Source organism: Mustela nigripes, chromosome 17 (assembly GCF_022355385.1).
Source record: "Mustela nigripes isolate SB6536 chromosome 17, MUSNIG.SB6536, whole genome shotgun sequence".
Classification (NCBI taxonomy): Eukaryota; Metazoa; Chordata; class Mammalia; order Carnivora; family Mustelidae; genus Mustela; species Mustela nigripes.
Genome location: NC_081573.1, coordinates 46,913,010 through 46,928,522, shown reverse-complemented (window position 1 = coordinate 46,928,522; position 15,513 = coordinate 46,913,010). Strand labels below are relative to the sequence as shown.

The following is a 15,513-nucleotide window of genomic DNA, read 5'->3' as shown; positions in this document are numbered from 1 at the left end:
GGGAGATCTCTGTAACTTCCCCTCAATTTTGCTGTGAACTTAAAACTGCTCTAAAAAAATTTTTTTTAAAAAGTACATGGAGGAACAATTGGAAAAAATGTAGCCCAGAACAAACAGAAAAAAAAAAAGTGGCAGATTTAAGCCCTAAAATTAATTTTATTAAATGTAAATGGTCTAAATATACCAATTAAAGACAGAGACTACCAGAATATATATATTTTTAAAAACCCGATTACATACTGTCAACAAGAAACTCACTTCAAATACAATGATTGCTGCTTACATTCTTTACAGTTTGAATTTTAACCATGAGCAATAATTAGTTTTTCAATTAGTTGTTTAAAATGTGTCATGAGATCACAAAGAAGCAACAAATTCTAATCACAGCAAGGGAAGGAGGTCAAGGAAGGCTACAAAGTGATATTTAAATGACAAGGAAGTGGCAAAGGTCAGGAGGATGTTGTCCACATCAGGGAAAGTCACCAGTACAGGGTAGGGCTCAGCATGGGGAGGAAAATGAAATTTGGTTTTGGCCTCTGCTCACCTTCTCTTCTAAGAGATACTGCTGGTCAAATTCTAAGGAGTAAAACTCAATGGGAAAGCTGCAGGGATTCTTCACTACCACCTCACCCTCGTCTCCAGGTGCATAAGGCAGCAGAGGCCCCAGCTCCAGAACCGAAGGACTAAATTCCAATCGTGGCTCTAGACCTTGCCCCTGTGCCAGGAGCATAAGCTTCTGAGCACTCTGGGAAATCTGGAACACCAGGGTTTGGCTGTAGAATTTCTGGAAGACATAAAAACAGAATAAGCATCTTAACTTTGTTTTTTTGTCACATGCAATGTAAACCTGGAAACCAGGTGGGGACAAAACTGATGCTACTGACATTAAGAGAGGACATTTTTTTATGTAAAATTGCACGAGAACAATTTATAATTCTGCATTAATACTGGGTATCCAGCATGCCTGGCATTGTGCCAAGTGCTTCATCACTCATAGAAGGCCCCTTGGATGCCACACTCATCCTTCAGACTCTCCACTGTCTGTACCTCTGCTCTCATGTCATGGGCCCTGCTGCATGCAGGCAGGGCAGGGCAGAAGTACTGGGATTAACATCTTCTAGAAGCAATCCTCAACCAGTGACTAAGGAACTACCACTCAAACACCTCAGTTTCCTTGCTCCTGGGAAGGGGTAGTTCTGAAATGTGCATTTTGTCCATTTCCTCAGAGTATCCCAGTAGGATTATGTTCCAGTCTCCAAGGCAGCTGGCTCACTCGCACACCCTATTAGCTGCCTTCTCTTCCCCGACCACCTTTTACTTCTCCATCAGTGTTTCCTGCACTTCTCAGTTAATCTGCTTGCACTTGAATCCTTGTCTCCAAGTCTGTTTCTGGTAGATTCTGAATGAACATATTTCTGTTATTTGAAAATACAGTTAAGCGGCGGGTCAGGGATGGTCAGGGGGGCATTCAGTTTATCAGATATAATTACAGTCTGAATACCAATTGATAGGGATAGCAACTATCCTAATCTTGTTTTACTAGGGAACCTATTAAAAATGTGGATCCAAAGGCCCATCCCTAGAGATCCTGACTTGACAGGGAGAGGGAAAGACTGGGAAATCCGCATTTTTAACCACATGCCCAGGTCATTCTGATATAGTTAAGCTCATGACTTGGGTTTGGAGAGCTTCACAATTTGAAGAGTTTCTAAGAATCTTAGCTCAAGAAGGAAAAATCAGATGGATAGAATGTGGATGGACATAGATTCACACCCACAAAATATTGTTGGAGACAATAAGAAAATGAATTATTGGCTAAAAGGTTTTTTTATGTAACTATGGACTTAGCACCTTTTGATCCAAACTTCTATATTTTGATTGCTTTTTATGGAAATATTTCTAAGACATTTTATTCATTTCCTTGTTTTCTAACGGAGTATTCTGAACACCTGGTATAACATCTGTGATTTCTCCTGTGGTGCCGATGCTGAAGGAGACAGAGATGTGGACTGTGTGAGTTGCAAGGCTAATCAATTTCTTGCATATTGCCAATAAATTGCTCTCCCACTTGGTGGAAACACTTTATTAACTTTGACCCGTTCTAACTCAATGTTTATGGAGCACCTGAATAGATCTATTTTTTAAAATTTATTTACTGATATGTCCCTCTTTTAGTTAAGTACCACAAATCTTGGCAACCCTGATAATAAAACCCCTAAAAGTCTTAAGACTCTAAGAATGACAAACATATTAATTCTCTTTTCTTTTCAAAGACAGGGTTGGGGAGATTTTGATAATGAAAGAAGCAGGGGTTTTATTTTAGAATCAGATATGAAGTCACTCGCTTTTCTTCTTTCTCTCTGTAGACTCTACAGCATTTCTTCAAAGCATTTCCATTACCAGGAAAATGGGCGTTAACTGTAGGCGTTCTATAAAACCTACATCGATTTTCTTCTTTTAAAAGAATAAATGAGAGAAAGCCATCTCCCTAATGCCTTCAGCTTTGAGCACAAGTCTTTACAGGGTAACCCCTTGAGATCCTCTCTGGCTGGAGGATTTTATTTTTACTCTGTTTCTTTGCTAGGAGTAGCTTTGTGTTAATGGTATTCAAAAAAGAAATGCCTACAAGGCCCAGGGAGTACATCCACCGGGAAGTACTTCTTATTATTCCAACGACCAATGATAATAGTAAATAGTTATTGAGATACTTACTATGTAGAGAGCCTTTTGCTGTGCGTTTTATTCATATTAATTCATTTAATCTTCAAAATAACCCTAGGAAGTAGGTATGGCCGGTTGATACTGTCTTAACTGAAACCCTACAAGCGAGCAGCTTTCAAATTCAGATTTTTAAAAGGTAAACATAATGTACAGACTCTCTGTTATATAATATCCTCCACGGGGGCTGGGGAGGTCCCCTAAAAATCAGACACTAATATTTCCACAGTTGCAATGTTTGAGTCCATAAACTAAGTTGATAAATAAAGGTTAAGTAGTCTCCTGTCAGTTCAGATGAGGTTTCTTCCACCAAATGAGTTTGGGTCTGAAACTTATGAAATTTTTCCCCCTGGTTTCCAGAGCTTATTGGATTTTAGAATTGCAATAGGGGATTTTTGACATGTGATATTATTTTTCATTTTATCTATGAGCAGACTGAGGTTTAGAGGCGAAGAGATTACTCAAAGCCGCACAGCCTCCAAGTGCAGAAGCAGAAGGCCACTCACCCAGGTCTGCCGATAAAAGCTGACATGCTAGATAGATCCGATTCTGGAGTTGGTGCTCTTAACTACCGGGTCACACGGCTCCTACATGAAGCAAGTACTTAATGTCCTTATCACAATGCCAAAGCCAAGGTCACTCAGATTCCCTGGACACCAGCCTCAACAAGTGGGCCTTGGAGGAAAGCTCAAAAAACCCCAAAAGTCTGAATGGGACCACATTTCTTTAAAGCTTACCTCTTCTTTAGGCATGAATTTCACTTGCACATTGGACCTCTCCCCAGGATCCAAGACCCCAGACATGGGCTGGATCTCAAAGATGCGTGTCTTTGGCTTTAATTCAGCATGGAGTTTCCGTCTTAAGTATTTTGGCATGTGTTTCTCCAGCTGGTTAACAGATATTAGACAATTAGATCATCTACTATGGAAAACAGATTTATTCCATACTCCACTCAGTCAGCCTACATTTACTGAGGCCCTCCCAGCTGTCAGGGAATGGGTAGATACCAGGGCTATAGAGATAAGTAAGACATCCCCCAGACAGCATGGCCTGGGAAGTCCTTGAATGCAGGGCTAAGTGCTTAGATCGCATTTAGGAAGCAGCGGTTGCCACTATAGGTCTCGAGCCGAAGACTGAAATAATGGAAGTGTGAAGGTCTCGAATCATGATTCTGGCCAAAATGGAGATGGAAGAAGCAGACTGATGGGCCACAACCCGTTTACCTTGTTAACTGGCTTATAGCTGTGGACGAACCATTCACAAGGGACTTGGAGAGGATTAGAAAACTGAACAGTTTCCACGAGGCACTGTCCACACTGAACTGTGGCAAACTCCACTTTCCCACAAGACAGTGTCATAGTGGGAATGGTCACCTTGGCTTGGAGACAGATGTGAACTGTTGGCCCTCCGACCACCTAGAACAGGCATAAAGCTGGTGTTACCACGTGGCATGGGGTTGGGAGAAGACTTGGGGCTCTGAAGTGGTAACTGGCTCATTCTCGGGGTAACGGTAGCCGGGGATGACAAGCTGGACCCTGCATTGTGTCGTACCTTGATGGGTAAGATGACCTCTTTGTTTCCAACAGGAAGACTGGCTCCTTGTGGGTCAAATTTGATTTCAAATGTTTCCGTTTCACAGTAAGGGAGATTCTTTACACGATCTAACTCAGTACTAAAGCCTAGACCGAGATAAACATTTCTTTGTGAGAAAGAGAAAGAGAAAACAAGCGCTGCCATAGGTAGAGTCCTTCTGGGGCAGGATGACCGTTTCAAGTCTCAGTTAATGGGGCCAAGAATTCTTTCAGATGATCCCAGAAAAAACATGAACACAATTCTAGCAGAACAGTACAGCTGGGCACCTTGTTAGAAATGACAAGGGCAAGAGGAAAAGGTCTCCCTAGCTTGGTTACCTGTATCATGAAGGACACGCTTTTCTGCATGGAAGGACACTGGGAAGTGACTGGTGTTGGTGATCTTGATGATATGTGTCCGGACGTCACCAAGGATGATGTAGCCAAAATCCAGGATATACTCTGGCAGCTGGACTCTGAAACATTTAACGATCTCTCTTTACCAGTCACTTTTCCAAAACAGAGATTGTGCTGTTCTCTTCTACCTCTTGTCACAATTTTGTCTTTGGGGATGGAGAAGAACCACCCTCCAGAGAGAAGACTAGCAACAAGAAGCTCCCCCACGCCCAGGAGTCCATACTGCTGTTTCAGTCATTATCTCAAAACACATTCGCCCTAGGCCCTCATGAACCTGAAACTTCCCAGCCTCTCCATTAGGCAAAGCCAGAGGTTTCTGTCTTTCAGAGGCACAGACCTTCCTGGTTGTCTGGATGCTGGAGGATGGCAGATACAGGAGGTGAGTAGATATCATTTCTAGATGACCAACCATTAATTAACTCAGGCTGCACTCTGATGGGTTACACCGTTTGCTCTGATGCCCTCTGAAACAAGCCCCAAACAGAACGACACTCACTTGGCTAGTTTTTGACGACTCCGATAGCTCAGGTCATCTGTGGAATCGGGGATAATTGTTTTCTGATGTTCTATGGCGTAGCCTTGGACTATAAGTCGCTCTACCTCCATTTGGAGCTGAGGACTTAACTGGAGTAGGAGAGAACAGCAAGTGAGAAAATTCTTCTAGAACATGCATTCTCAATGGGGCAAATCATCTCTAAGAGGGAAAGAATTGCTTCATGGAAGGGGGGGGGATGAAAAAATTTTAGATATTATAGTGATTTGTGGCCTTCCAAAGGGCCACAACACATAAACAGATATACAGTGTATCTGTGGTATTGCAGTTTCCATGGGGGTGGTGGAGGGGGCGGTAAACAGGCATGTCCACACCATGGAATTGTCCTCAATAATGGAAAGGAAAGAACTAGCGATATTGATGGATCTCAAGGGCATGACACTCAATGAAAAAGGTTACACACTGAATGATTCTCTTTACATAACATTCTTGAAATAATGAAAGTACAGAAACAGAGAACTACAGTGGTTGCCACGGGTAAGGGAAAGGAGATTGGAGGGTGGTTATGAAGAAGTGGCTTGTAAGGCCAAACGCAAATGAAAGATAAGAGGTTGAATTCTCCCTGTTGAAAATAAGGGGAGAGACTTCTTACCACTCCCTTTTCTTAGGACAAATTGCTTCAAAAGCTTGTGAGTTCTTTCTGTTTTTCTGAAATACATATAGATCTTCTTAAAGCCTACATAAGACTCTGGTCAGCTTTATAACCCAGCAGGGTCTTCCTTAAGGCCCTGGAAACCTTCTCTTCAAAATGTGATCATCAGGTAAGACAGAGGCCCCACCTCCCAGTTTCTGTGAGAGTCTAGGAGCCCGATTTCAGAGGGCTCTAGCCTGCAAGCACGAGAGGTTTCCCTCTGGATAAATCCGACTTTCTAGCACAGAGGGTCGCCCTGATTACCATGTGAATTCAGGATGAATGATGTATGACAGGTGGTGCCGTCAAGTTCTCTTACTTGAGGACTAGTTATAGTTAGTTATAGTTCTTACTTAAGGGCTAGTTAGTGTTTACCTCGAGAACATGTATATAAGAGGTCATATGTTTGGTTATATAAAAGGCTGAAATTTCTTTCTGTCTTTGCAATCTCTTAGTGGACGGTCTAGAATGTGGATCACATCCTGGTTTAAGGCTTATTCAACAATAAAATTGGGTTTTTTTCCTCTTCTCCCTCTGTGGGGAGATTCTCTGGGTTGGAAGGAGATTTTGTTTTTAATTCTATTTCCTCAAGCACAAGGGATATTTGTGGTGGTGGAACAGTTCTGTACCCTAATTGTGGTAGGGGTGACAAACCTACATGTACAAAAAAATTACGTGGAACCACACACACAAAGGAGCGCAAATCAAATGGAAATCTGATACGCTCTGTGGCTTGTACTGACGACCATTTCCTGGTTTTCATATTGTGGTACCATGTCTTACAAGTTATGTAAGATGTTACCTTTGGGGAAAATAGTTTCTCTTTGGCCACATCCTGTGAATCTATAGATATTGCAAAATAAAAAATTAAAAAAATTTTATTGTCAAAGTGTTCAAAGAGTTTTTTTTATTTTTTAAATATAATAAGACTATTTCATGGGGGAGAGGGTTAGGAAAAAAAAATGTCCTGGGAGGTGAGAGTGAAAAAAGGCTGAGAAATACTGTTCTCGAAGACTCACACCTTAGGTATGGGGCCAGGCGGGAAGGTTCATGTGTGGAGGGGCCCATGATGAGACCAAGCGACGCGGTGAGCTGCTGGGAGAGGCGCATGTGTCACCGACAGGTGTGTCCAGTCATCTCGACGCAAGCAAAGCCCACCCCGTTCTTGTTCGGAGCCAGGAGAGGTGGCCCCGCTACTTTGGGCCGGAGGATGAGTTCGCTCTGCAGGGGCCTTCAGCCGGTTCTCAGGAGCCCCAGCCTGGAAGTGGAGGGGCCGCCAGAGATGGCGGGGCTAAGGCTCCGCTGAGGAGCCACCCAGCAATGCTGTGAGCAGAGTGGAGACGTGCTGCCTTTATTTACAAGGGCACAAGGGCACAAGGGCAGCCTGTATTTACAAGCTGGGTCACTCTCTCCCTCAAAAGACCAATTCCTGGCTGGGCTCCCACCTCGAAGGCACCATGCTAAACCTCTTTGCCTGCTCCTGCCCCTACTAAGCTGCTGGAGACCAGAGGCTCTACTCTGGATCAATGCTCTCCCTTGCTCACTCGGTCCACTTCCCGGGAAATCTCACCCTTTCCTGTGATCACAATGACCATCTGGTGACTCAGAGCACTTTCTCCAGCCTCTCTCTCTCCTCAGGTCCCGAGTTTCCCATCTCATTGGGTCACCTCTGCCTCACCCCCACATCCAACCAGTCCCTAATCACTGATCATTCCACCTCCAGAGTGTTCCTTGAAACTACCAGAGTCTCCCTACCTCCTGTGTCATCACCCTTGTTGACATGACCACCACCTCTCATTTAGAGTTACCCCATCAGCTTCTAAGAAACTGAGCACACCTCAGCACATCTGTTCCCATCCTCTGCAGGCCCCTGAGAGCTTCTCGGAGCTCCACAGGGCAGCCAGAGAGATTTTTTAAAGATGCAAATCTGATTACCCAAGGCTCCACTTGAAACACTTCAGTGACTTGCTGTTGCCCTCAGAATAAAGTCCGAAACCCTTAACAGGTTCCCCAGGGGACCCCTTTCCTTTCCCCCTTCCTTGCCCTAGTCACATCTTTTTCTCCTTTCTGTTTCTCAGAGATCCCATGTCCTTCTTGCCCCTGGGCCTTTGCGCCTCCTGTTCTGCCACAGTCATCCTGTGTAGGGTGAAGCGAGTCTTACCTCCAAAGATTCATCCTCAGACATTTCCTCAGTTGTCTCCAAGTGAATGAGTAGTTCATGCTTCTTGTGGTGCTCTTTTTCTAGGTTTTTTCTGGCTTGATTCAAAAAGGTTTCATATTTCTCATTTCCTGTGGGATTGGAAGGAGAAGGAAACAAGGATGATTGGAAATCTCGGAGTCATGCCTAAAACACAGACTGTCAGCTCAGGGTGCATAGAGTGAGAAGGGAAGTGAACTTTTTGGTGCTTCGTCTGCCAGGTTTTCTCTGCCTCAGAGGGTGATGTAGTTTGTGAGTGAGTTCAGTTTGTGTCAGAAATCCCATGGAGAGGGGCGCCTGGGTGGCTCAGTGGGTTAAAGCCTCTGCCTTCTGCACAGGTCATCGTCCCAGGGTCCTGGGATCGAGCCCCACATCGGGCCCTCTGCTCAGCAGGGAGCCTGCTTCCTCCTCTCTCTCTCTCTCTCTGCCTGCCTCTCTGCCTACTTGTGATCTCTGTCTGTCAAATAAATTAAAAAAAAAAAAAAAGAAAAGAAACCCCATGGAGTTTAAGGAGATTATGCTGTAGTGAGCCCCCAACTGGTTCTCAAGAACTTGGTGGCAGTAATACCTGAAGTCACAGGGTAAGCAAGCAGATCCCAGATTCCTCGGTGCTCTTCTGGGTCCAACACTAACACTGCATGACTTGGGAGCCCCCTCCATGCTGGACACACTCAGATGGCCCTGGTCATCCTTTAGGTCACTTTACACGTTTATTAAATCCCAGCAAACCAAAGGATGATATTTGCAACTACAACTGCAACTTAACAGGTTTCAATTCCCCCAATCAGGGATGTAGGCAATCAGTGGAGAGATTTCAGACACCCAAGTTCACCTGTTGGCCAATGCGAATTCACATGCTTGAGGGACGAAGTAGGCAGAAAAAGAAAGTGCATACTCTGGGATAGTAGGAAGCACTGGACTTGTAATGAACTGGAACACAGGAGACCCAACTAGAAGAACATTCTGTACTCACAGTACTCAGATGGACATTCTCTGAAAGCCCTCTGCTGGCCAAACATGGCTACTGCCTTAACAAGGCCGCCTGGGAACCGGGTTTTCCACCCAGTGCCAAAGGCTTTCTGTCCTGACACTTCTCTATGGAGCCGGACTAACTAACGTCTGGCTGGCAGGAACTCTAGATCCTAGAGTGTAACTGGTCTTAAATGGACCAACAGTTGTGTTTGTATTTTTAGGGCGCAGTCAGGATATCATAGATGATTATCAATCCGCAGGCGAGCCAGTGACTTTGGGGCACAGGCTGAGGACGAGGGCTCCTTCTGAAGCCATCGGTGGAATGACGATTTCAAGGAGCTTGAAGGAGTCACAGAGAAGAATGAGAACTTTGTCTTAACCCTTCACCTTGTGCCCCATGTCGGGAAGAAAGAGCCAGAGAGTCCATGGCTAAGACAGCCGCTCAGCTGAGCTTTGGGATTTGCCACGATGGAAGTCTTTTGGTCTAGAGGGATGGCTCCAGGGGCTAGATGTTACCAGAGAAACCTTGGCTAAGGTGTGGGCAGACAACTAATCAAAGGCTAAATTAGCCACTACACTGTGTAATGCCAAACCACAGAAGGGGGCGGAACCTTGGTTGCCTTTATGTACAGTTTTTATTTTGTGATTTCTACTCCTTGGAGTAAAATCAACCTTTAGCGTCAGTGGCCGTCTGTGCGTGTGCCACAGTGAGGACAAATCAGGGACAGTCTGCAGCTGGAGGAAAAGGCCTTTCCAAGTGCAACTTCCTGATCCCTCTGAGATTGCAGTTCCCTGATGGCAAAACTGCCCAGGGGTCTTAATTTTGGGACTGCCATGGACCATATCCTGTCTCATTAAACTCAGGTCCCCGGGTCAATTTCAATTCGATTTTTTTTTTTTTTTTTTTTTTTTTTTTTATAACTGAGGAATCACACAGAAGGAAACTAGTGAAGACCACTAAGCAAATAACGGGAGTGCCAATCAGCCTTCAAATAAACAAAGCAGAATGCATCTTTTGTCCCCCAGTGGGGAAATTCTATAGGGGGTAGTAATACCACGGAGTTTCCTGGGGAGATCGAGGCAGATTCGGGGGAAAATTCCCTCTCCACGCAGAGTGATGTTTTCTGGGTCCAGGTGTGCAATCTGGATCTGGAAACTCCTCTGAAAGACCTCAGGTACTCCAGGTAAGTAGTAAACCTTCAGCTCCTGCTCTTGATGTGAACTGATAAAACCCTACGTAGCACAAAGACCAGAGAGAATGTTAATATTTACAATGGACCCTGCTTCTGGAGACTTAATGGACAGGACAGTCCCACAGACCTGTTTCGCTGCTTACCCTCCGTTCAGTCACATGAAGATATGTGAAAATGACAAGAAAGAGAACAGTAGGTAGTATATGTGAACGGGCATTTCATAAAAGAGGAAATATGAATGGGGGAATGAATGCATTAAGAGAGACTCATCCTCTTAAACCATCAGGGAAGTGAAACTAGGAACATGATGAATTTTTTTTTAAATGACATATTGCCAAAAAGGACCAAATTTTGGTGAGAACATGTATCAAAAGAAACTTATATATGTCCAGTGGGAAATGCCAGTGGTGAGGGGAAGGTAAAAAACACTGTGAAAAATCTTATCAAAATTGAACACATGCAAAGCCCATGACCCAGAAATTTAACTCCTAGAAAAATTCCCCAGGACAATGTTTCCAACTGTACACCAGGAGACAGGTATGGGAATATTTGTAGCAGGATTGTTTGTAACAACAAAATTTTAGAGGGAAAAAAAAATCCCAGATGTGCTGACAGGAAAAAGAAAGACTGCTTTCAATATAGTTAAAGAAGGGATATTCTTTAATGGTGAAAATAAATGAACTACAGCTACATGCAACAATGTACGCTGGTCTTAGAAACACAAAATTGAGGGGAAAAAAAGCAAAAGGCACAAGATGCCATTACCAGTGCAGTTTCCATAAAGCTCTAGATAAAGCATAATCTGATAAAGCAAAATGTCCAAGTTTTAGGATCAAGTATAGTTGTCTGTTTTGTTTACTACACTATGCCACCCCCAGTGGCAAGAAAGTGCCTGGTCATAGCAAGTGCTTAAAAGTTTGGAAAAATTCATAAACTAAAAGCAGTTTAAGGATGCATGCATGAGTAATAAAACTGTAGTTTAAAAAGGAAAGCGTAAGTCCAAGTGGGGAGGAGGCCCCTGGCTTCAAGGAATTACAAGGGAAGTGTGAGGACGTGAGTGGAAACAAACCACTCTTACAATCATGAAAAAAAACCCAAACACAAAACCCCAAACCATTGGGTTAGACTCTCTTGTTCTCAGGGGAGTCCCTTGTGCCTGGGCAGTGCCTGGCTCATGCAAGACTCAATAAATCCTTGCTTAATAAATGAGTCAAGTGCTTGGATTGATTGATTGATTGATTGTTTCTGAGAACTCTTTATTTGTTGTTAAAAAGAAAATCACACCCATCATCCTGTCAGTGAATGTCTAACATAATCCCGTATTCCACGGGCATGTGGCTTGTAGGTTTGAACTTGGGTCCTGCCTACCATTGCCCCACAGCCATCGTGGGCAAGGAGGCTACTTACCGAAATGGGCAGGATTAGGGGCACTCCAGGCAGAAGGTGGTCTGGTGAAGACAGGTGGTCAGTCAGAACCTTGAACTCAAAGCCAACTTTGCCAGTGTTCCTCAGTGTGATCTCATTCTCTGAGATGTGGTCGAACAGCTGGAGATGAGAAGGAGAGGGGCTGCTGTCAGCCACCCATGGGGATGCTGCTATTATCCTGGCAAAGGGCGGTGGACAAGTAAACCTCACAGACATGGATTTCATTTTTCATGATCTAGACGCTGGCCAGTCCACATTTTACTGTCACCAAGGTGGTCCCTGGGGTGGGAGAAGCACCAGACCCTGGACGCCTGGCTCCTCATTAGCTCTACTGATGACAAATTCAGGTTAGTGAGGCTGTGTGTGGGGGTGTCTGACCCTCCGCACCACAGAGACTCATAATGGAGGATCTTAAAAGTAAACTTTCCCGTATTAGCATTTAGTTTTTGGATGAGATTTGCCTTCAGAATTAGGATTTTTCTATTTATAGGGAAAGTCATAGTGTAATCGGCAAAACATACTCTTTTTTTGAGATTTTACTAACACAGCTCAGCAGCTAATCAGCAGGGCCAATAACCACAGACTGAGGCCACTTTGGGGGTTCTCAGGATAAGCTAGGGGAAGGACTAGCTGTTTCAAAGAATATACTGTAAGCTGAGCCAGAACTACTTGCCCAAAAGACTCTGGAGATAAAGAATGAAAGAGAATTCCATTTGGTCAACCCAGTGGAGAAAGTCTCAACATGAGTCAGGTGAATTGCTTCTAGGCACAATCTTTAACCCATAAACACACGCACACCCACAATTCAGTAATTCTACATGCAGGAGGTGTATAATGGGGGGGGGTGTCTAATTCCCATTATAATTTGGTAGGAGGTATGGTTTCTGAGAACATAATACAAATCTAATTGGGAAAAGAAGGTGTACAGACATAGAATTAACAATTATTCTAAACCGAAAACTAGAATGTGCATTATTTGATGGCAAAGACTATACTTAAATGCTAAGAGAATGTGAAGTAAGAGGAAAAAAAAAAGTAGAGGTTGGAGGGGGTGCTGAGTCTCACAGTATGTGAGACTTGGGGTTGGCAGAGTAGACAAGAGGGATAATATAAGAAGAAGTATTGGGGCAGGGAGTTAGGGCTGGGAAGGAGTAGGGTCGGCGTGTAAACTAGTTTGGTCACAAATGGATGAACGGGCTTGACGGGGAAACTGTAATAAGTGAAATTTAGTCTATAAGGAGCATCAGTTAATAGAGGGGCTTAGGAGACCCTCACTCAGGTGGAAGAGCTTGACTCTGATCCAGTGGGTAACAGAGAAAGGGCCTCAGGATCGGAGGCTTCCCTGCCCCAAGCGTAGGACTGTCCAGAGACTTTACTTAAATGACCACAACCACCTAGGAGACAGGCACTGCCGTCCCATTCTTACTTTATAGTTGAGGAGCACTGTGGCTTGCAGAGGTCTTGATATGTTCAAGGTTCTGAGTAGGAAGTCAGGCTGGGGTGACATCCCAGTTCTTCTGACTACAAAACCACACTCCTTTCTCAGTACTACGTTGCTTTCCCCAATGCTGCTGGGGCTAACTGTTGTGGGACTTGAGAAGATGAAAATGCAGGTTTGGGAAAGTCTGTGAAGCAGTGCTGTGTAGATGGGCTGGTGGCAGAAGCGAGGAGTGTGATGTAATCCCTTCTTCCGTGGGGTCCTCGGCCTCACCTGGGAGCTTGACAGAACTGCTTGAGAGAGTCATCTTTCTCAAGGCCCCACCCCAGACCTACTGAATCAGAATCTGCCCTGAAGAAGATTCCTGGGGGACTCATGCACACCTTATGGGTTGAGCAGGACTGCTGTCCTATCTCAGGACCGGCCTGAGAAGCCCCGGATCCCTGAGAACCTCAATAGCCTTGGGAAGGGCACACTGACACCGAGGGATGCTGCTAGATGAATTAGAAAGCCCCGATGCCGGTAAGGATGGAGAGGCGGTAGTGGCAAATGCCTTGGAGACGGTAAGCTTAAGGGACTGAGAAGGTGATGGTGCTGTTGGAAGAAAAGCAGGGGTCGGCATGGGCTTCTGGATTGCAAGGGAAGGTATCTAACATGAATTCCAGAAGACAGAGAAGCAAGTGAAAAATGCCTGGCCAACAGCTGGCGGTGAGATGATCAGGTTTAGGGAGGCAGATCAGGGATCAAGGTCGGGGTGGTGGCAAGACTGTGATGATCCGAGGTTCCAGGAGACGTCAGAGCACAGAACCGTGTGCGATGTTTGAGGAGAAACCGGGCAGTCCCCTCCCTGTAGTTGGCAATACCTGTAACCCGTAGTTAATATCCTTGGTGTCAAAGGAATAGCTGACCAGGGAAGCCTCTCCCTTCAGCATTATCTCATAGGTGGGTCCTCCTTCCACTTCGCACAGGGCTTTAGCCTGTGCCACGATGTCACAGTGTCCGTAGAAGGTGAATGACATCTGGTGGCTGCTGTGCGGCTGCAGTACTCCGTAGAGGGGCAGAATATCAAACACCTGGAACACCAAACACCGGTAAGTCACCCTGCGGGAGGGCCTCAGTCGGAATGAGGGTAGGGTAAACTTTAGTCCATTTACGGGTTAATTCCTGACCTTAACTTGTTTGACTCCGTGAAAGGTGGCTCACCCAGCACCCTACATGTAAGTCATAACAAGCGGGGGCACAGTGGTCTGCCAAGGTTTACGTTTCCAACTTGGGTCAGGGGCTCAGCAAGCAGAGTCAGTCTCACGTGACTTCAGGGCCCAGAAGGTGTTACTTACTTCTTCGATCCCGATGGAAAATATTTCTTCCTGCTCCAGGATCCATGGGGGTTCCTGAACCTCCACCTGGCTTGGGTTTGGGTCTGTTTTTTCTGTTTCATCAGAGTTGAGGTTTAATCCCTAGAAATTAGAGGTGTGGGGAAAAGCTAGCAAGCATTCACGAGAGGTCCTCCATGTGCTGCTCCCCGCTCAGTGACAGAAAACTGAAGTATATGTTCATACCTTAAAAATGGTACATGTTTCCCCCTATGGAGATCAACGGACAAGTGCCCAAAATACATGTATAAGGATGTGCACCGCAGAACTCCTTAAAACAGCAAAACTTTGAAAGCAAATGAAATGCCTATCAACGGGGGATCACTTCAAATGAAGAGGGTGTGGCACCTGCATCCACGGAGGATGATTCAGTGTATATTTCGGGACTGGGAATCATATGCACAACGTATTATGGAGTGAAAAATCAGTTCCACTTCTGTACAATTGCATGCACCCAGGGATCACACCTGAAGGTATAAGCATGTGCAAATTCATTCAGAGATCAAACAGTTAGCTAGGAGGTTGTCTGCTAAAGTTGCGGTAGCACTTTTCCATAAGTGGTGGCATTGTGAGGAAATTATTGCTTTCATTTTTCTGTATTGTTGCGTTTTCTAGGACAAACCTCTTTGAACATTGAAAAAAGAAAACATTTAAAAGACAACTGTTTTACATATACACATGTATTCTAAAAATCTGGAAAACACAGAAAGCTTCAAAGAGAAATAGAAATCAATTACTAAGTTATACTAAATTATACGTATATATGTGTGGGCGTATAATGTGTTTATATAAGGGTATATTGTCCGTGTTCTGACTTGTCAGTTGGTAAGAGTGCTGCCATCCATGTGCCTAAATATTCTTCCCAAGGATCACCTAAAATACTTTTTTTTTTTTAAATTTTTTATTTTTTATAAACATATATTTTTATCCCCAGGGGTACAGGTCTGTGAATCACCAGGTTTACACACTTCACAGCACTCACCAAATCACATACCCTCCCCAATGTCCATAATCCCACCCCCTTC

General features: G+C 44.5%; 1 protein-coding gene across 1 annotated transcript in view; it reads right to left on the bottom strand.

Moving 5' to 3' along the window:
- The window catches only part of HYDIN (HYDIN axonemal central pair apparatus protein), a 326,854-nt gene that overhangs the window by 113,649 nt on the left and 197,692 nt on the right, over positions 1–15,513 (bottom strand). Inside the window, exons 26-36 of the mRNA XM_059381282.1 lie at positions 14,453–14,572; positions 13,979–14,188; positions 11,660–11,797; positions 10,115–10,292; positions 8,052–8,179; positions 5,203–5,330; positions 4,629–4,765; positions 4,270–4,397; positions 3,942–4,133; positions 3,456–3,605; positions 545–784 (exon numbers count right to left, since the gene is read on the bottom strand). Coding sequence (XP_059237265.1) covers positions 545–784; positions 3,456–3,605; positions 3,942–4,133; positions 4,270–4,397; positions 4,629–4,765; positions 5,203–5,330; positions 8,052–8,179; positions 10,115–10,292; positions 11,660–11,797; positions 13,979–14,188; positions 14,453–14,572 — 1,749 coding nt within the window. The remainder of the gene's footprint in view (positions 1–544; positions 785–3,455; positions 3,606–3,941; positions 4,134–4,269; positions 4,398–4,628; positions 4,766–5,202; positions 5,331–8,051; positions 8,180–10,114; positions 10,293–11,659; positions 11,798–13,978; positions 14,189–14,452; positions 14,573–15,513) is intronic.